At 39.6% G+C, this 22,016-nt stretch overlaps 1 protein-coding gene across 1 annotated transcript in view; it reads right to left on the reverse strand.

Moving 5' to 3' along the window:
- Positions 1-20,379, reverse strand: part of LOC137502211 (chymotrypsin-1-like) — a 39,046-nt gene extending 18,667 nt beyond the window's left edge. The window contains exons 1-4 of the mRNA XM_068229295.1: positions 20,286-20,379; positions 16,188-16,261; positions 8,927-9,039; positions 8,702-8,831 (exon numbers count right to left, since the gene is read on the reverse strand). Coding sequence (XP_068085396.1) covers positions 8,702-8,831; positions 8,927-9,039; positions 16,188-16,261; positions 20,286-20,325 — 357 coding nt within the window. The 5' untranslated portion in view covers positions 20,326-20,379. The remainder of the gene's footprint in view (positions 1-8,701; positions 8,832-8,926; positions 9,040-16,187; positions 16,262-20,285) is intronic.
- Between the last annotated feature and the right edge of the window lie 1,637 nt (positions 20,380-22,016).

The raw sequence follows: 22,016 nt of genomic DNA on the forward strand, positions 1-22,016 counted from the left end.
GAATGGTATTTCTGTACCGGTCATGTCCACAGTAACAAGAAAATGCATTTTTTTACTTTTCCGTAATTTATGTCTGTCTGTCTGTCTGTCTGTCTGTCTGTCTGTCTGTCTGTCTGTCTGTCTGTCTGTCTGTCTGTCTGTCAGTATGTATGTACACGCATCACGAGAAAACGGCTCAAGAGAACTTAATGAAAATCGGAATGTAAAGTCGGCTGATAAACCGCTACAATCTAGGCTATAAATTATTTTAATCACGCTGAGTGAAATGGTAGCTTAGGAGAAGGCCTGAAATTTAATTCTCAAATATTTATGTTATTAGTGGTCGTGTCTTAATGAAAATCGTTAGACAAAGATGGGAAATAAGTCGCTACAATATAGGCTATACACGCTGAGAAAAATGGTAGTTTAGGGGAAGGCCTAAAATTTAATTTTCAAATATTTATTTTATTAGTGGTCGTATCTTCACGAAAATTGGTATGCAAAGTCGGGGAATAGGTCGCTATAATCTAGGATATCAATAATGTTATTTGCACTGAGTGAAATGGTAGTTTAGGGGAAGGCCTGAAATGTAATCTATATATAAAATAAGTGTCTTGCCTGTGCATTGCTCAGAATTTGAAATGAATGATATTTCTGTATCTGCCATGTCCACAGTAACAAGGAAATGCAATTTTTACTTTTCCGCAATTTCTGTCTGTCTGTCTGCGTGTCTGTACACGCATCAATAGAAAAGGGCTGAAGAGAATTTAATGAAAATCGGTATGAAATGTCGGGTGATGAACCACTGCAATCTAGGCTACAAATTATTTTATTCACGTTGAGTGAAATGGTAGTTTAGGGGAAGGCCTGAAATGTAATTCTCAATAAATAAGTTATTTATGTTATTAGTGCCAACGGCCGTAGCCGTGTTGAAACACCGGATCCCGTGAGATCTCCGAATTTAAGCAACATTGGGCGTGGTCAGGAGTTGGATGGGTTGCCACGCGCTGTTGGTGGGGGGTAAGGGAATGGAGGAGCCGAAAGGAACTGGTCACCCTACCGCACGTAAACTCCGGCTCAGGAACACCTCTGCGAAGGTTCGGACCTGCCTTCGGGCAGAATAACCCTTACCTACCTATGTTATTAGTGGTCGTATAGATAAATACTACATAACTAACATAACTTTAGTTATGTCGTAAGTTAGTAGTAGTTATGTAAGAAGTTATTAAATTTCCGATCACTTATCTCTTATACATTGTTAGCGTACCTCATATAATCAGAGATATTCATGAATTTGGATTCTTGTTACTGGGTCCATATCAGCGCCGAGTCACGAGAAAATGGGTACACAGAATTTAGTGAAAATCGGTATGTAAAGTCTGAGAATAAGGAACTACAGTCTATGATATCAATAATTTTGTAAGACACCCTAATATCACAGAGTCGAAAGAAAACTAATGTGAAGGCCTGCAATATAGAAAGCTCATAAACTTTAGCAACAATAACATTACATTGACCATTGTTTGTTGTGATGTGCTTTTTGTCTTCTGTTTCCTCTCATCCCCGATAGATAGGATTACTGCAGCGTACCAAGGTTTTTTTAATTGGCTTGACGTCACACCGACACAGGTAGGCCTTATGGCGACGATGGGATAGGAAATGAATAGTGGTGTGAAGGAAGCGGCCTTGGCTAGGTACAGCCTGGTGTGACTGGTGTGAAAATGGGAAACCACGGAATACCATCTACAGGGTTGCCGGCAGTGGGGTTCGAATTCACTATCTCCCGGATGCAAGCTCACAGCTGCGCGCCCCTAACCACACGGGCAACTCGCCTGGTCGTACTGACTGTAACAGCCTGCCTGTATAATGGCGGGAAGTAGCTGGGGAGTAAGATAACTTTCTTCTTTAGCATGCCATTCCTCTGGTTCATACATTTTCTGATATATCTGGTACATAACACACTGGTTCATCATAGTATTCGAGCTATTCAATCCCTACTCTGAGGCACTGATTGGAATGAGTAGTGTGCATATTTAACGGAATAATGACAGAGGAGTGTTCACGGCAGTCTGCGACCTGGTTATTCCAGCTCTGGAACTTTGGACTCTTAGATCGGCACCGTAGTACTGTTCGTTGAAAGTGAGAAAGTCTGAGGTTTTTCATTTGATCGAGTATTTTATATGATAACATTGATTTCAATCGCTACATTCCTACTGACGTTTTTGTAATGACCTGTGTTCAATTCAGTTAGGAAAACCACAAAGTCAGTCTTTCTGAGAATTCCGTAGCGAAGCACGGGTACATCAGCTAGTATATATATAAAATAAGAGTTTTATCTGTACATTGCTCAGAGTTTGAAAAGAATGGTATTTCTGTATCGATCATGTCCACAGTAACAAGAAAATGCAGTTTTTACTTTTCCGTAATTTCTGTCTGTCTGTCTGTCTGTCTGTCTGTCTGTCTGTCTGTCTGTCTGTCTGTATGTATGTACACGGTAATTTGATAAAAATCGGTATGTAAAGTCGGGGGGTGAGCCGCTACAATCTAGGCTGTAAATCATTTTATTCACGCTCAATGAATAGTTTAGGGGAAGGCCTAAAATTCAGTTCTCAAATATTTATATTATTAGTGGTCAAATCGATAAATACTACATAACTAAAGTGATATAGAATTAAATTTCTGATCATTTATGTCTTATGTATTTTTACCGCACCGGCTATGATAACACAGATATTCATGATTTTGAATTTTTGTTCCTAAGTCCATATCAACGCCGAGCCTCGACAAAATGGATAAACAGAATTTAATAAAAGTCGGTATATAGAGTCGGGGAATAAGAAACTACAGTTTAAGCTATAAACAATGTTATTCACCTTGGGTGAAATGGTAGTTTAGGGGAAGGCGCCTAAAATTTAATTTTTAAATACCCATGTTCTTCGTCCTATGGAAAAGTACTACATAACAAAAGTTATAGGGAATACAATTTCCGATCATTTATGTTTTATTCAGTTTCACCGTACCGACTATGATAAGAGTGGTATTTCAAAACCGAAAGACAATTAATAATGTGAAGGCCTACAATATCGAAAGCGCGTAACATTGATCGACAATAATATTACACTGGCCGTTGGTTGTTGTAATGTTCTTTGCCTCTTATGCTGACATTCAACTCCGATGGATGGGATTACTGCTGCGTACCGAGTATAATAGCCTAACTGAATATTGGCGGGAAATAGCTGAGGAGTTAGATAACTTTCTTCTTTAGCATGCTATTCCTCTGATTCATACATTTTCTGATACTGCTGGTACGTAACACACTGGTTCATCATAGTATTCCAGCTTTTCCATCCCTACACTGACGCGCTGTTTTGAATGAGCAGTGTGCACACTTTAGGGCAGAGGCTCACTCAGTAGTAGTAGTAGTAGTAGTAGTAGTAGTAGTAGTAGTAGTAGTAGTAGTAGTAGTAGTAGTAGTAGTAGTAGTAGTAGCATACTTAGATACTTTCTTGCAGCTCCTGCCAAAACAACTCTTTCCATTCATCACATGCAATTTGTCGTGCATAGCCTGAAAAGATGTGCAAAGGGCGGGATGTTGTGTTAATGATAAATTCAGCGACATTATTTGGCACGTTAGCACAGACGACGAGGGGGGGGCATGTTTTTGAGCTGGCCATTCCTTGGTGTGTGAGCTAATAACCATCCCTCATTTCATGAGATTTCTGCCCTTCCATTGAGTTGCATACCCTCAGGAAATTTCCGCTCTCCATTTTTTGAGCTTCCTCACGACCTCGCCGCCCGTACCCAGAACGATTTTGATAGCAATGTGCATAATGCTTTAACTGTCTACGTCAATGAGCCATCGGTAGCAATCATAACTATGTGAGACTTATACCCATGCCTCACTCCCATATATAAGCACCGGTTTAATTATTGTTTTGTAGAGAGTCAGTTTTAATTTCCTGCTTAAATTTTTACTTCTCATAAGGGGATTCAGTGCCCTGTAGGATTTGTTGGCAGCCTTAATTCGATTTACAATATCTGTCTCAAATTTATTTTCTGATGTTATTACTGAGCCAAGACATGTGAAGCTATCTACTGCTTCAAAGGTGTAACCATCCACTTGGAGTTTTTCAGTGTTCCTTCCATTTCTCTCCGTTACCATATATTTAGATTTAGCCTCACTTATCTCCAAGCCCAAGGGCCCAGCCGCATCTTTCAGCTCCCTCAAGGCAGTTGTAAGTGCCTCGTTACTTCTAGCAGATATCACCACATCATCTGCATAAGCCAAAATTTGAATCAGTCTAGTGTAAATATTACCACCCGGATTAGTAGTTACTGATCTTACAGCTTTCTCCAACACTAGATTAAATAACACTGGTGATAAGGGGTCTCCCTGCCTTAGGCCTTCTTCGGTTCTGAAAGATCTTGACAGACTTCCCTGCACTTTTACCTGACTTCTGCTGCTCTCCAGGGTCATCTTAGTCAATTTTATTAACTTCTGTGGGAATTTAAACTTCATTGTTTCCCACAATGTCGATCTCTTTACTTTGTCATAGGCTTGTTTAAAATCTATAGAAAGATACCCTAGTCGAACGTTGTATTCATATGTCTTTTCCAGAGTCATTCTCATGGTGAAAATATGGTCCATCGTCGATCTTCCAGGTCTGAAACCAGCTTGGTACTCCCCTATAACTCTGTCTGTTCTACTACTAACTCTCTTTGTTATGGCTGTAGAGAGGATTTTGTATACTATACTCAGTAAGGATATACCTCGATAATTTTTGCATTGCATGCGTGACCCCTTCTTATGTATAGGACATACTATATTTGCTAGTGTCCAGTCCTCCGGCATTGTACCTGTTTCCCATACCTTTTTAATTATCTCGTGTATTTTCTTCACCAACACTTCTCCTCCATGTTTTACCATTTCTGCTGTTATGAGGTCATTCCCTGGGGCTTTACTTCTCTTCAATTGTTTTATAATATCTCTTATTTCTTCAATCGATGGTGGTCCCATATCGTCTTCATCCTCATCTCCATTCTCCTCATCCATCTCTTCCTCCTCACACTCATCTCCATATTCACCCTCCTCATCTCTCTCTGAAGTTTCCATACGGTCTGATCCTTCTTTTTCTTCATTTATTGGCTGACAGAAAGTAATGTTTCAAAATGTTTTGCCCATTTTTCCAGAATTCGTTCTTTCCCAACAATTAGTCTATCAGTCTCATCCTTAAGTATATTCACTCTGGGTTGATATCCCTTCTTTACTTGTCCAGCCCCATGGAAGAATTTTCTGCCTTGTTTGTTTTCAAAATTCTTCTGGATTTCATCCACTCTCTCCTTTTCTTCTATTCTTTTCTTGTTCCTTATCAATGTCTTTGCTATTCTCCGTTTCTCTTTAAAAACTGCCATATTATGTCGAGTGGGTCTCTGTAGCATTCTTTGTCGGGCAAGATTTCTCTCTTCCAGAACCTTATCCACTTCTTCGTCATACCATTTATTTCTACTCTGTTTCCTTCTCTCTCCAAGTACTTCCTGCGCCGTTGTATTTATTGCTAAGACTTCGAGAGAACAGCCGAACAATTACTCTGGCGATCTAGATTAATCGAGGAAGATAATTCACAACATGTTCAGGCGTAAACTTCAAAGGAGGTTAATTAAGTATTCTTTCTATTCTGAACAGGAATACTTCGAAAGTAGTAAGTTTTGTATTGATAGTGTGAGTGTAGTAACCTAAGGGGGCGAAACATAGACCCTGGGTTAAATGAGGAAAAGACAAGCTAGAAGCAGCTGAGATGTGATTTAACCGAACAAGCTGGACTGAAAGAAAACTAACACTTCAGTGCCAGGGGAGGTGAATAAAAATAAATTCTAATCAGAGAAATAGAGAAAATAACTTAAAAATTTAAGCGCTTTTAGTCGTTAAGATTTTTCATTCGTGAAATTACCAGCGTTTTGCCCCAGTGTAGCAGTGGGTTGGAATGCTGCACCTACCCAAGAAGTTGGCAGTAGCGCGCTGTTGAGACACCACCGCAAGCCTCCTATGTAGCACAATGCAGTGACGGCGCACTAGGGGAAGCTTGTGCCTCCACCTGTATAAATTCCTGCCTCTGGCCTATGTGAAATCGTTTGACCACTTAATGAGACTCAACAGTTTCATATGGAACGTTAGGGGCCGATGACCTTCGATGTTAGGCTCTTTTAAACGACAAGCATCATCATCATCGTCATCATTATATGGAACATCATGGAAGGGGAGGTTTTTGGTAAAATTGGAAAAGGGAGAGCAAGACTTTCATACAACAATAACCTTAATATAATCACGAATTCAGCTCGTATGAGGAGATGCTATCAATGTGTATAGAAAGTTGGTTGCAGTGTCAAATCAGAGGCTTGCGTTAACAACCCACATTGAAGCAGGTTTTGAAAAACGACTGAAGAGTGGTGCAGTGTTCATAGACCTTACAGCCGCTTATGATACGGTTTGGAGAGAGGGAGTTGTGTATAAGTTTTTTAAACTTGTTGGATGCAGAGTAATGTCACAACTCATAAACAACATGCTATCAGATAGATTGATCCAGGTAGTTATGGATAACAAACATAGTAAAGTTAAAAAGCTCAACAATGGTCTCCCTCAAGGATCTGTGCTCTCTCCATTGCTGTTTAATATGTACATTGCCGATATACCCAGTACTGCATCACGCCAATTCGCTTACGCGGATGACCTAGCAATAGTTACTCAGCAATCCACTGTGAATGAAATAGAAGCAATTCTGAACAGAGACCTTGTCATTTTGAGCGAGTATTTTGATAAGTGGTGTTTGATACCTAGCACCAGCAAAACGGAAACCTGTCTATTTCACCTTAATAACAGGCAGGCGAACGTTACTTTGAATGTTTCCCTCGACAACTCTCCCCTACCACACAATTCTAACCCCAAGTACCTTGGAGTAATTCTTGATCGGACGCTATCCTTCAGGAAACATTTAATGAATACCGCTACTAAACTGAAGACCAGGAACAATATCATTCAGAAACTTGCAGGTTCTACATGGGGAGCATCAGCATTCACTCTTAGGTCGTCAGCACTGGGTCTGGTATACTCTACAGCCGAGTATTGCTCTTCTGTTTGGTTGAATAGCCCTTATGTTAAGAATATTGATGTTGTTCTGAATCAGACGATGCGCATTGTCAGCGGCGCAGTCATATCTACTCCTCTTTTCTGGTTGCCAGTCTTGAGTCATATAACACCTCCAAGGATTCGCAATCAAAATAACCTAATTCGCGAGTTCAGGAAGATAACAATGAACACAAGTCTTCGCATTCATGAAGACATGGTTGTTAGGTATGGACGTCTCAAGTCAAGATCTCCACCCATTCAGACTGCAAGGGAACTCATCAATAGGAACTTTAACGGTTCCGATGAATGGCAATTGGAGTGGACCAACTCAGTTCCAGATGAATGGCAGACCCTCTGTAGTTTCCAACACCCACCACCTGGTTTTAATCTCCCCAGAAGAACTTGGGTTCTTCTCAACAGAGTCCGTACCAATCATGGACGATGTGGGTCATTGTTGCATATGTGGGGTATGCCCTCCTCCCCTGAGTGCGACTGCGGTGAGAAGAAACAGACCATCCATCATATTGTCACTGAATATCCTAGGAGGTCATACTCCGGTCAGCTAAAGGAGTTTGTGTGTGCTTCTGACGGGGTTGTACAATGGTTGGACAGCTTGGATTAAAGTTTATGAACTGTTTTAGAGATTGGTTGATTGTTTAAGGTGTCATATTGTTTGTTATATTTTTGAATATTTTTATGTAGAGTTATGTACTAGCCATAAGCTAAATAAATAAATAAGGGGCTTTAGTAAGCAATGATAATGACGATGATAGTATATAATTTAGTTATACTTTACTCACCTTAGTTTAGTTAGTGATACTTTAGTTGCTTTAGTTATACTTTAGGTTGTAAACATTTCATATGTTTAAATTTTATGTAAAAATTACATTGTATATACATGAAGTGGTTAAGTGTAAGAAAGGGCCGCGAGCCCTAACTTCGCCACAATAAAGACGCTATAATAATAATAATAATAATAATAATAATAATAATGATAATGATAATAATAATAATAATAATAATAATAATAATAATGCAGAAGCTATGATATGTTTCTTGGCAATGCATTTTATATGTAAAATGCTTAATGAACATATAAATTCTTTAATTCTGTTCGAATGATGACCAGCAAATTCACTTGGGTATGGTACGCTATACATTCAGATTCCGATTGCAGAAATGTGCATGCATTAGCCGAGAATCTTTGGGATTATGAGGATGATGGGAATAAAGCAGGAAGAATGATAACAATAAGCTCAAAAGGTACAGGGCGGAAATATGCAACGGGGAGTGAAGTAGTTCCGTAGAAGAAACGCAGTTCGATGAAATGACAAAGACTAGAAACTGTGATACATACTTCTGCACAAGGAAGTGGATGATAGAGCATCATTTACGTAAGAGACAAACAGGGGTATCAAAACATTCTATAGACTGATGAACAAACAAACTAGAAAAGGAACAAAAATCACAACACGCCAATCCTCTCAGCATTTGCTTTAGAAAAGTCGAATTTTAGATAAGCATCTCCCCTTACCTCCCAGGATGATTATTCACAAGATACTGGAGTTACAAGTATTTAGATTGCTAATATTTTGTACTCACCCTAATTAGTGCGATGTCATTATGATAGGGCTGGTATTCCTCGTGTATAATAACATCTGTAGACTGAATGCTCTGAGAAGATTCCTTTGTAGGAAAAACCCTCACAAAAAGGAACTGCAGAGAAGGATATCTAAAATAGTGAGAAATGTAATCAGAATTAATTTTACCATACGATAGACACCAGTTACTTCAAGTTGTACTCATTAAATGAATGAATAAACATACTTAGAAACGAGGCAGTGTGCTGCTGTTAGCACCCAGTGTTCGCTGATCATGGATCCTGCACAATCCTCCCTCATCTTAAGAGTTCCATTCGAATAATGTGTGTCGAGGTATACCTGAAATGAAGAAACAATGCGTATTACCATCAGTACGGTAGAGGAGACGAACACATGCCGCCGTAGGCGAAGTCATGAAACAAGATAGACGTTACTGGAATCCAAACGAACTCCTTTCATCAGAAATTCCATACACAAAGTCGGAAACACATTTCGTAATGTTTTGAACTTCGCGAAATTGCATTCGTCTCGTCAAGAATGGAAGTATTGTTATATTATTTGTTATACCTTGAATCAAGGGATCACCGTTGATTTTTCTGGAAACCCGAAACTTTCGTATCTCTATGACCCTGGTAGGTTTCCCAGACCCGCTCCACGTTCCTTTATTATAGTCATCACGTTGCCCAACCTAATATTTATGTGTGTGTATTGGCGCAGTTCATCTGATGTTTATTGTGTGTTAAGGTTTTAAAGTGCCGTGTAATTTGATTTATTTTCCTCTTTTTTTAACGGTGTATCGTGTAACCACTGGAATGCGGTTACAATTTGTTTTCATGTTGCTAGCGCCATGGCCAAAGCACCCCAAAATTCAACGTTCGGGTCGTACTACGTAACCTCATTGAAGAACGTGTAGCTATATACTCCGAGCTCTTCACCCAAGTGTACAAAATCTTAGGCCTTGAAGGTGTATAAAACATATTATATCTCCAAACTCACATTAGGTTTGCGACATTCTGCTAATTGGGGTTTCCATATAGTTTTCGAATCATCAATACAGAGGGGGCCAGAAAAATGTACTCACCCTCTGATCGTGGATATTAATGGAACAAAATATCATACCGTTACAACTCTTGCACGGGGGGCAGGTGGCCGGGGGGGGGGGGTATTTTATGTGTTCCAAGTGACCCCAGTTAGCAACCAAACAACTTCGATGCCGCTGAGCTTCTAACCGAACTACGGCTGTCAGTGTTGCCGATGTGATAGCCGCACAGGACGCTTGCATCTCGTAGCTCGTTCAGTGTGGCTGACTTCTGTTGATAAACTTCATTTTTCAAGGTCCCCATAGGTAGAAGTCAAGAGGCGTAACGTCTGGAGACCGTGGTGGGTACTGAACAGCTCCTCTTCGACCTAACCCTCGTACAGGTAGATTTTCATCCAAGTAGGCTCTGACATCTCTGTTGTAATGAGGCGGAGCGCCATATTTCATTTCCAAACACCTCTCGGATGGCAGGTAATATCGATACAGCATATAAAGGTACACCTCACCAGTTATGGTGTTCGGCTCCATGGCTAAATGGTTAGTGTGCTGGCCTATGGTCACAGGGGTTCCGAGTTCGATTCCCGGCAGGGTTGGGAATTTTAACCACCATTGGTTGATTTCCCTGGCACGGGGGCTGGGTGTATGTGTTGTCTTCATCATCATTTCAACCTCATCACGACGAGCAGGTCGCGCACGGGTGTCAAATCAAAAGACCTGCACCTGGCGAGCCGAACCCGTCCTGGGATCTCCCGGCATTAAAAGCCATACGCCATTTCATTACCAGTTGTGGTACCTTCAAAGAAGAATGGGCCAATCAAACAGCGTGGTGTTAGATCACACCATACATTAACACCGGTTAGGTTGACAGGTTTGTCCACGTAAATGTGAAGACATTCAGGGCCCAGTACACGCAATTGTGGCGGTTTACAGTACCATTCAGTTTGGTTTACGCCTCGCCAGACCTGATAACCATCCCTGCAAACCGTTCATTCTCGCGAACCGTGCCTTCAAACCACTCGCAGTATTCTATCCTTCGATCCGGATCATCGTTCATAGCATGCGGCGATCTTGGTATGTACACTTTCCACTTTGCAGCCTTTATAATTCGTCGTACGGTTGATCGGCTTACCCCGCTTTCTCGTGCATCCTGGTTCAAAGATTTTTGAGGTGACCTAGTAAAATTTTGTAAGACAGCAGCGCTGGAAGCTGGACTTGTTGATGTTTTTGGTCAGCCAGACCTTTCCTTACGAACATGTTGAACAGTGCCGTCGGCTTCAAATTTATCCCGAATACGATAGATTGTACGTGTTGGTGGCTGACAAGGGGGCATTTCCTACTCGTCACAGCCGATTTTGCTCAAATTTATAAAACATGCAGGGCTTGGCTAGAAATGAAAGTACCCGAAGGGGGAACTCCAGATGGCCAAGCGTATAGAAAATACAAACAAAAATAAAAATGTTGACGCCGCTCTTGCACCGTATAAGCCTCTTACGTTAGTGCGGACGCCGAGGAGTAGTTGGCGTAGTGGTAAGAGCTAGCTCGGACTAGTAATTCGATGGTCGTGGGTTCGACTCCCCGTGTGGAAACTGTCACTGCCTTCGTGATGTCCAGGCCGTATTGTAACTAGCGCGGGAAAGCAATCAGCTGATCGTTAGGGGGGAAGTTTAGCACATGAGTTAGTAGAGTTAAACATAGTTTTTCGCAGTTTTATTGAAACTTTTAACGATGGCTGCATGTTCACTCAGATATATGTGAGAATGAGTCGTCATCGACTGCATTATTAAGTGGAAAGTCGTTAATTAGTGAAGAAAACTTAGTGTGAGCGTGTATTTATGTGAAGCTATAGGTTAAGAAGATCGTTCTTCGGTGTTTTAATTTTGTAGTTTATTTGTGTAAAGTTATATTTATAGTGTAAAATTAATTGAGTTTCTGCATTCTGTGTTTTATTATTAACCACGAATTGTATATACTTGAATTAAGATGATCAGTGAGGGAAATCAATTATCAAAGCCAATTATAAACAAGGAGAGTACACTCCGGTATTTGTGTTTCCTTTTGATGAAGAACTAGTTTAGTTATGGAAGAAGGCTATTCCGAGGGAGAATTTAATAGTTAATCAAAACACAGTTGTGTGTATCAAGCACTTTCCTGAAAATCACATCCTGAGAGAAATAAGAGTGTCACGTCCAGATGGTGAGGTAATTTTTTTTATTATGTCATAAACATGGGTCCCATTAGGTAGGTCCTGTATTTTTATGTAATCAGACCTATGGCTTATCTGAATTTGTATTTGTAAATGCAAGTCTTATTTATGAGTATCACCGAGCTCGATAGCTGCAGTCGTTTAAGTGCGGCCAGTATCCAGTATTCGGGAGACAGTGGGTTCGAACCCCACTGTCGGCAGCCCTGAAGATGGTTTTCCGTGGTTCCCCATTTCACGCCAGGCAAATGCTGGGGCTGTACCTTAATTAAGGCCACGGCCACTTCCTTCCCATTCCTAGACCTTTCCTGTCCTATCGTCGCCGTAAGACCTATCTGTGTCGGCGCGACGAGAAGCAAATAGCAACAACAACAACAACAACAACAAAGAGTATCAAACAGCAGTGTGATTTATGTAAATTTTATCTTCTGACAGATTCAGATCTTATATATGAATTATCTCCAGAAGTAAGATATCTGAATTTCCTAAATCGAGGGGACTTAAAGTATCCATCAGACATGTCAATAGAACTTAGAATTGAGGTGTACAAAGTATTTTGTGTGTTAGTGTCAGATACATATAAGATGGTATTTTTAAATTCAGACAATCCTAAGTGTGTCACAAAATCCTTGGCTTTTGAGTCAATGCAGTTGGCAGATTCGCTAGTCATTTGTGACTGCGGGAAGAAATTGGAAGACCTGGCCGGACAGTGTATATATATTTGGGTGAATATGTTTTTAAATAATTTTTCCAAAATTCACACCGCCTTGTGTATTCAACAAAGTGCTTCAAAGAGAGCAGACCTACTCCTTACTGGTGCAACTTCCTGTAAGAGGTCCAGGAAAGCTGCAGTGTTCATGAAGTGGAAACAGTGAGGTACAGAAATAATTTATATTTGTAATAAATAGTATGGTAATTGGCTGCATGTTTTCTGTCAGTGTGTATGATGTGAATGTTCCAGTTGACCAGAAAATGGATAAAATCGCAAGAATATGTCTCAAAATGTTAGGCTGTACTCACGAAAACGAACGTATATACGCGAGAAATAGAACGTTACGGAGAAGAATATGCATTGTATGTCAGAATTAACAAATATTTGACGATAGGTTTTGGTTTTATAAGGTGTTAACAGTTCTTTAAGTAATTTAAACGAGTGTGTTATTCAAGCGGAGCGTATGCGTATCGCCTTCAAGTTCCCACCAAAGCGTGACGTCATCAGAGGTACAGTACGGCCTGGACATTACGAAGGCAGTGAAACTGTCGAGACCATCGAATTACTAGTCCGAGCTCTTACCACTACGCCACCTACTCCTCGGCGTCCGCACTAACGTAAGTGGCTTATATAGTGCAAGAGCCGCGTCAACTTTTTAAATTTTATTTTCTAAACGCTTGGCCATCTGGAGTTACCACTTCGGGTACTTTCATTTCTCGCCAAGCTCTATATTTTTTATAAATTTTAGCGAAATCGGAGGTCGACGAGTAGGGAATGCCCCCTTGTGAAGTCCGTACACATTACGCCAGTGCCGTTGTACCCCCATCACGTTTTCGCACTTACAGTACCACTTCAATACTGCCTTGCGTTGCTCAAACGACAATCTTACTTCATTGTCATTGCTGAAAAACGTGCGCCAAGATTGCCGTGCCATTCACGTGACCTCCATCATCTGTTGCGAAAACCATGGACTACGCTACTGTGCAAGAATTGCAACTATATGTCATTTTGTTCGAAAGATATTAACTGTCAAAGAATGCCTATACCTTTCTGGACTCCTCCGAACAGCATTTAGGGCTTCCGACTAGGTGGCAGATTCCCTATCAACTGATTACCTAACATTTCCTTAAAAGTTTTCAAATAACTTGGAATTTCATCAAACCTTACCCTTAATGATGTATGCACTCTTCGTCCTATAAATGAATATTTTTGTATACTCCGTTCTACGAAGTAATAATAATCTATACTAATATAATAGATAGTGACAATTTTGTGAGTTTGTATATATCTGAAGTGTAATCTCAGAAACTACTGGACCGATTCTAAAAATTATTTTTCTAATGTAAATATACATTATTCCTGAGGGGCCTGGGCTGTATTTTATTTTCAAAACAATTCGAGTTGGGGGCGACGGGGGGAGATATAAAAATACTAGGCTAATATTGGCAAAATGTCGATTTTGTCGTACAAGGATGAAAAAAAGCTCATTTTAAGCCCCTTGACACAAAGAACAAAACTCGGTAAGCCCTAAGGGCCCAAAAACCATGTTTTAAGGAACTAAAACCAACCGTTATGGAGATTTTGGCACCACACTCCCCCTGATCCGGGAATCGGATAAAGAAATGAACTGCCGTAACCATGACAACGTCAACTCAAGATTCTACAGCAGCGAGATTATGCATGTACGTTTGGGCATAGCTGCCAACCAAAACTGGTACACATATGACTTACCACTCTACTCGGACGGGGATTGATAGGGGTAAAGTATAAAAATAATAGGAAACGACCTATATTAATGCAGAATCCAAAGTTTTGGGGGTCGCTGAGGTGAATAGCCACACTCCAGATACATTTTAAGTCCACGATCAGCCCCATTGGCACGGCGGTGAGAAGGGGCGGAAAAGAATGTGTCCAAAATGATCGAGATTACGGATTAGGGATGAAAGTACGTATGTTCCAGCATTGCTCTCAACTAAACTTGATACAAATACGACTATCTGAAACCAAAAAACAACTGTAGGGCCAAGATACCCCTAGCACCCAGATATTAATGTCGAATCCACAGTTTTCTCTATCATGTAGGTTTTCTAGTTTCTTCAAGCAGGGAACTTAACCACCCTACTGGGTGTAATATCCTAAAAGCAAGCACGGGTGTGGACCTTCGTTTCCTTTTTCATAATTTTCTTGTGACTAAGATTTTCAAATTTTCAGCGGTTGAAATTCTTTCTTCCTAGTCACAAGGTAGTATGGGGTTATCCCCTGTGTCTGGGCCTCATGTCCCATTAGGTTTTATTCTTATGTAACATCGTGGGATCGCTTGGGTGCTTTCAGCATTCCTTTCTCTTTCTCTTTGGCCTTTTTTTTTTTAATCAAGTTGATCTTGGCTGACATTGTAGCATGAGTTTAGGTGATTATTTAAGGATTATTCCCGTTCATATTTACATTATGGTCGCCAACCCTGACAAATAAAGGAACAGCGAGTTTTCAGTAGTGGTTATACTGGGATGTGAAGGCTCGTAGACCAGGTGGCAGGCTTCGTATCAGTTGTTTTCCTAGTCTTTTCTTAAATAATTTGGAAAAACATCGAAATTTATCGAAAAGTTCTCATCATACATTATTGCATTCACTAAATCCATTTCCTGTCTTTGCATCAATTATATGCTAGGCCTACCTATTTTCTTTTTTTATTTCGTCATCATTTATTGGTTTAGTACTAGTTTATTCTCTTCGTGCTCTAGCGAATCTTCACTTTAATTTTAATTCCCATGGGAGATTTTGATATATTTCCATTTCGTCTCTGGAATATATGAGGAATCGTCTAGTTTATGAAGACCAATGTTTTCCTTTTCTGGGATCCTTGTAATAATGAAATGGTTTAGCTGCCACCCTCGTTATTATTTTCGGTTTTCTTCTGGATTTCTTGTGATTTTTCTGTGATGATTCGCCTTATTTCAATTCTGATTATTCCCCATATGTCTACTTAAAGTAAGTTACCGGATTTTATTTTGCTCTGTTTACACCACAGACAATGTCTGCCTATGACCGTTACAAAAATCTATGCGACTAAATTGATAACAACATTAATGAAGTTATCAGTGTATCTCCACTGGGTGCCACACAGGTAGAATTTGGCTCTGACCCACCGTTATCTTTAGCAGTGTAATTCTGAAGGTCTACGAATGTTGGGTTTATATTTCTATCAGACTAAAGGAGAAGAAGAAGAAGAATACAGTGCTACATCCTGAGATGTCCTGTTAGTAACAGATAACTAAAGATGATCACAGTTATTTCCGGAATACAGAAGTGTAAACGAATATAGAATATTATGTTTTATATTACACATTCCGTGTTTCAGCGAACTAAAAGAATCTATAGGCTTCCATAAAAGTAAAATTTCCTGTTATTATCTTAAGTAATCAGTGACCATCTGCGGATAACTTCCACATTTGAAATAGAAAATTCTATGCAACTGTTTGGCGTCCACCATTGAAAAGACTACGGATTGGAGATAATAATCCAAGGATCTAAAAACTTACCAGTCCTGGAAATTCACTTTTTTCAGCTTTTACCCCTCCAAGAATGCGATTATTGATCTTACAAACATCAGCACCTGCGAATAGAAATAGATTGGATAGTTACAACGTGTAACAATGTGTTTATATTTAATAATATTTGGGTAAGTTGGGATAACGAGGAAGAGATTATGAAGTATACTTGACAGGTGTTAAGAAGGGAAGGGCAAAGTGTGGAGTAGGGACAGTTCATCAGGAATACTATTGCACTCAACATAATTTCTCTTCGACACGTAAATGAGCGAACGATGTGGATAGATTTGGTTTTTGGAGGAATTAGGACGAGAACAATCTGAGTCTATTTACCATATGAGGGTGGAAAAGAGGATAAAATTGGCAATGATTTATGAAACACTGTGGGATATCGTACTCAGGGTCAACTGAAAGGACAAGGTAGTGTTAATTGGCGATTTTAATGTGCAAGTTGGAAATATAGCTGAAGGATATGAGAAGGCGATAGGTAAATGTAGGAGGGTATGGGAGGTAATATGAATGGGAAACGTTTACTGGACTTCCGCGCTATTGTGGGAATAGCAGTGACGAATCGATTCTTCAACGTACATACATACCTACATTATCATTAAAAACTGTTATGTCTTTCAGCATTCAGTCTGCAAGCCTCTGTGAATTTACTAAACGTCGCCATAATCCTCTATTTTCAACCAGTGCTGCGTCTCATTTAGTTCTATACCTCTTATCCTTAAATCGTTAGAAACTGAGTCTAACCATCGTCGTTTTGGTCTCCCTCTGCTTCTCTTACCCTCCATAACAGAGTCCATTATTCTCCTAGGAAACCTATCTTCCTCCATTCGCCTCACATGACCCCACCACCGAAGCCGGTTTATGCGTACAGCTTCATCCATCGAGTTAATTCCTAACTTAGCCTTTATGTCCTCATTGCGAGTACCCTCCTGTCATTGTTCTTACCAGTTTGTACCAGCAATCAGGTTTGTCTGCGTGTACTCCGGTTATTCCCGTTATCTTTAATTCCAGCAACACTCTCCATTACCCTTTCATCTGTTAGTCATTAATCATAGCCCCAGAGGAGTGCGACAGGCTTTGGTAGCCGGCACAATTCTTATCCTAGACGCAAGATGGGGGCTTCATTAATTCCATCCCTGACCCGGCCACTGACTGGAAAACAGGTTGTAGGTTTTTATTCATTCATTCAGGAAAGGCATACTAAAGAAGAAATTTATCTAACTCCCCAGCAATTTCCCGCCAATATTCAGGCAGGCTGTTGTATTCGATGAGCAGCAGTAATCCTCTCTATAGGAGATGAGTGGCAGCATAAGAGACAAATAACATCACAGCAAACAATGGTCAATGTAATGTTATTGTTGATACGTTTTATGAGCTTTCTACATTGTATGCTTTCACATTTAGTTTTCTTCCGACTCTGAAATGCAACTCTTACCATAGTCGGTACGTTAAAACTGAATAGAACATTAATGATCTGAAATTGTACTCTGCATAACTGTTCGTTATGCAGTACTTTTCGATAGGACCAATAACATAGGTATTTAAAAATTAAATTTTAGGCGCATTCCCCTAAACTACCATTTCATCCACGGTGAATAAAATGATTTATAGCCTAGACTGTAGTTTCTTATTCCTCAAACCTGTACACCGATTTTCATTAAATTCTGTTTACCCACTTGCTCGTGACTCGGCATTGATGTGGACTTCATGAATATCTCTGTTATCACAGCTGGTACGGTAAAAATGTATAAGACATAAATGATAGGAAATTTAATTCTATATATGTATATGTAATATTTATCGATAGGACCACTAATAACATAAATATTAGAGAATTAAATTTTTCGCCTTCCCCTAAACTCTGAAAGGCATAGCATTCTATAATAGAGGTGCTCACAGTGGGGATTTCGTTCTGCGGGCTCCCAGCACTGTAAGTGGGCGGACTGGTAGGTGATGAGCGCAGCGTACAGTATTCAACCACAGTGACGTTGTGATTACGTCACAGGCCGTGAAGGATGATCGAAGTTCTCCCAGTCACTTCCGATCATTGCTGCGAACCCGACTTTGGAATGGAGTCAGAAAATAATGAAAGAAAGAGGGAAGAAATCCACGTCATTTCCAATTTACGTTAAAAGAAAACAATCATATTCATTGCAATTTAAATTTTTTTACCTGATACAATAAAGAGTTAGCCCTCCAACCTCAAATATTTTTAATGTACGTAATGAATTACAGTTTTCACTATTATATTTCAACAGGTGCTTTAGAAATAGTTTGAATACAATACGGAGTTACGGCGGTTGCTTGTGGTTGTTTGGGTTTAAATTATCTGATAAACTCACTAACAATCCAGTCATGCTTACTGGTTTTGACCACCTGCTCCCAACGTTGTTCAGTTGAGCATCGTGTGTGTGTGTGTCGTGTAAGACCTGTTTGACACAGTGCGTGTTTACTGCGTTGGTTCTGAACAGCGAACAGGAACATGAACGACCAAAAGATAAATGTAAAGTTCTGTTTTAAGCTTGGCATGACACCAAAAGAAACGCATGCGATGCTGGTACGTCTTTATGAAGATCAAGCACTGTCCTTGAAGTGTGTGTACGAGCGGTTCGCCCGTTATTGAGGAGACCGGAAAAGTGTTTCTGACAAACCCGTAGCGGAAGACCGGCGACCACCGTCAGTGACGAAAACATTGAGAAGGCGAGGACATTAATCACGAACAATCGGCGATTAACTGTGCGCATGATAGCGGATGAATTGCAGATTAACCATGAATACGTGTGACAAATCGTTACCCGGGAATTAGGGAAGAGGGAAACGTGTTCTCGTCTTGTGCCACATCACTTGACTGACGATCAGAAGCAGGCACGTTTAGAGTCTTCAAAGGACTTTGTCGGATCGGTGGATGCGACACCAAATTTCTTGAACTGTATCGTCACTGAGAATGAAACCTGGTGTCTCAGGTACGACCATGAAACGAAACATCCCCTATACTTGCCAGATCTCAATCCTCCAGACTTCTTCTATTCCCATGACTCAAAATCCCTTTGACGATTTGACGACATTCCTGACATCCAACGAAAAGTGAGGAGGCTTTTGAACACCATCCGAAAGGAACCCTTCTGCAAAGTTTCGCCGAACTTTGTCGCAGGTTGTATATTAATTTTTGCTCAATGAACAACAGGAATTTTTAAAATGAAAATACTGTCATTCCCATGCATGGAATTGTAAATCGTAGCTTGTACGCTTGAACATTGTACTTTTATGGATGGTAACACAAATGTTATAATGTGTCAGCTTTCTTTGAATGAATAAATATACGAAAATAAAAGAGACTGTTTATATCGAGCGCAGTACAAATCAAACCGGAATATTTTGAAAAATCAGTTTTTGTTGCTATTATAGAATTTTATTTTAAAGAATGTATTCCAATCAGCACCTTGGTGAGTAATGAAGGAGAGCGTCGAAATTACAATCGAACGTCAATGCTCCCTCGATTTCGTGCAAAGTGAGTTTCGGTCTCCCACTTGACTGTAACGTATGCTTGCTACGTAAGCTGCCGCATTTACGTCACGCCAGCCCGGCCGCACTGGGCTAGCCTCAACAGGCGCCCAGCTGAACATCTCTGTTCTATAATGAAAACGTATGTATTTACAATACAGCCCGTGGGAAAATATGGTTTATATTCTGAGATTTGTTTCATTTAGATGATGTATAATCAGGTGCATGGAATTGAGGCAATTATTATTATTATTATTATTATTATTATTATTATTATTATTATTATTATTATTATTGGGTATAGGTAGTTTCTTACATGAAAATGCATGAAATCGATTACTCTTGATGTCTTCTCAGTAGTATGACTTAAGATTATACTACTATTTCGATGATGTAATCAATGTTCGGCATTTCTTCGTAACTTCTCTACCAGCTTTTGATCTGAATGAATCTTTTAGTATCTGATCTATAAACATGAGTTACTGATCCGTCTCTGATCTCTACGATGAATTCGCGAATGAGAGTGAATACTGAAAAAATCTTGAAAATAGAATCTACTTGTTTCGTTGTCTTACTTACCCAGTACAGCTGGAAGTAGCAGAAGTAGTAAGGACTTCATGGTGGATCTGGTGATATTTGACAGAAACCTACGCTTTATATACTGTAAGGTTGCTCCAATAAAGTGCGTTACTACCTTTATTACTGTGTACGTGGAGAGCTCAACAACACTTCGGAGAAAGCGTGCTGCACGGTTCAGTCGTTACCGATATCTATCGAGTTTTAAAACTTTTGGTTTATGTCTTTGCGTACCCGATTTCGACGTAAAACCGAGTGCAGTAAAGATAGTCATGAAATTATTTCAGTTGTTATTATTCGGACTGAGGCAATTTTATCGTATCTTCAAGTGAGTGTATTAACATTCTTGGCCCTAATATTCACTGAACGAAATTTTTGTCATTCTTCTAGTCTCTCCTCGCAACATTTATTCGGAGACAAATAAATGATAATCACGTCGTGTTAACCCTTTCACTGGTATTGTTTTAAGCAAGTGATAAAAATCATTGTTATCCGTATTGAAGATACTGAATGTAGGATGTTAAAAGGTTTTTTTTTTCACCTATTCAATACATATAAATTTTATAATTTAGGAATTTATTGTAGATTCCACTTGAGACATGTTTCGCCCTTCATTGAGGGCATCATCAGTCAAAATATCACCTCAAGGTAAAAAATCAGGTAACTGGTTAGTAGTAGACATGTACAAATTAATACATATTATTAACAACATACAAAAATTAAGTATGGGAAATAGTTGCACAAAAGTGATGGTTGAACATGTAGGTTTATAGATGAAAGGTCAGCACCAATGCCTAAAATTAACATAGTAGAGTTCTGCAGTGGTGCTCTGGAGAAACAGTTGACGCAATCATATGATAATAAAAAGTTAAAAATATTTACATTATAACAATTAAGGGAGAAAAGGTGTAGTGTTTGGCGTCAATGTTTTTAACCTACAATTGATGTCAAAGGTTGGTAACTATACAGTATTTACATTGTTCTATTGAACAGTTGAGAAAAAGTTTTAAAAAATATTTACATTTAACATTCAGCGTAAATGTTTGTAAATAAAAACTAATGTCAATGGTTGGTAACTATATAGTAATTACATTATCTAATTGAATAGTTGAGAATTTACAATTAAATACATATTTACACAAGAGCAGTTGGTGCGCAAGGATAAAAAATTTTAGTACCAAGTGCGTCCTGATGTTTTAGAGGTTGGAAGAAGGAAATAGCATTGACATTTCAGAAATATGTAGAGCAGTTTATTTTAGTTAAAAATCACCGGGGGTAGGGAAAATTTCATAGCCGTATGAGGTTTTTTAGGCATCAAACTGAAAGTTTTCCAGTTGCAGCGCCGAGATCGGGATGGAGACTGGTCAGTGTGGCTGGAGATTCATGGGTAATCCGTGCGTTTGAACGGCAACAATGGTGACAGTTAATAGTGGGTAATTGCTAATTAGGAAAAATGTTGCGGGTTGAGACTTCCGCTTATTCTTTTAGTTGACTTCTGTAGCATCGATTGTGATGTGAAGACATCGGTGTGAAATGCCGGAGAGACAAAATGATATTGTTCCGTGGAATAAAGTAAGGCGGACTACGGGATGAAGTTGTTGTTCTTTACTGGTCTGGTGAGATAGAATAGAGTTGCTTGCATTGTGGACTGCTGCGGAGAATTAGAATGTATACGGCAACTGCAGAGTCAGAGCGTTAAAGCTGGGGTGAGGCATCTTCTTATTCTGACTGCGA

Source organism: Anabrus simplex, chromosome 9, assembly GCF_040414725.1.
Source record: "Anabrus simplex isolate iqAnaSimp1 chromosome 9, ASM4041472v1, whole genome shotgun sequence".
NCBI classification, from domain to species: domain Eukaryota; kingdom Metazoa; phylum Arthropoda; class Insecta; order Orthoptera; family Tettigoniidae; genus Anabrus; species Anabrus simplex.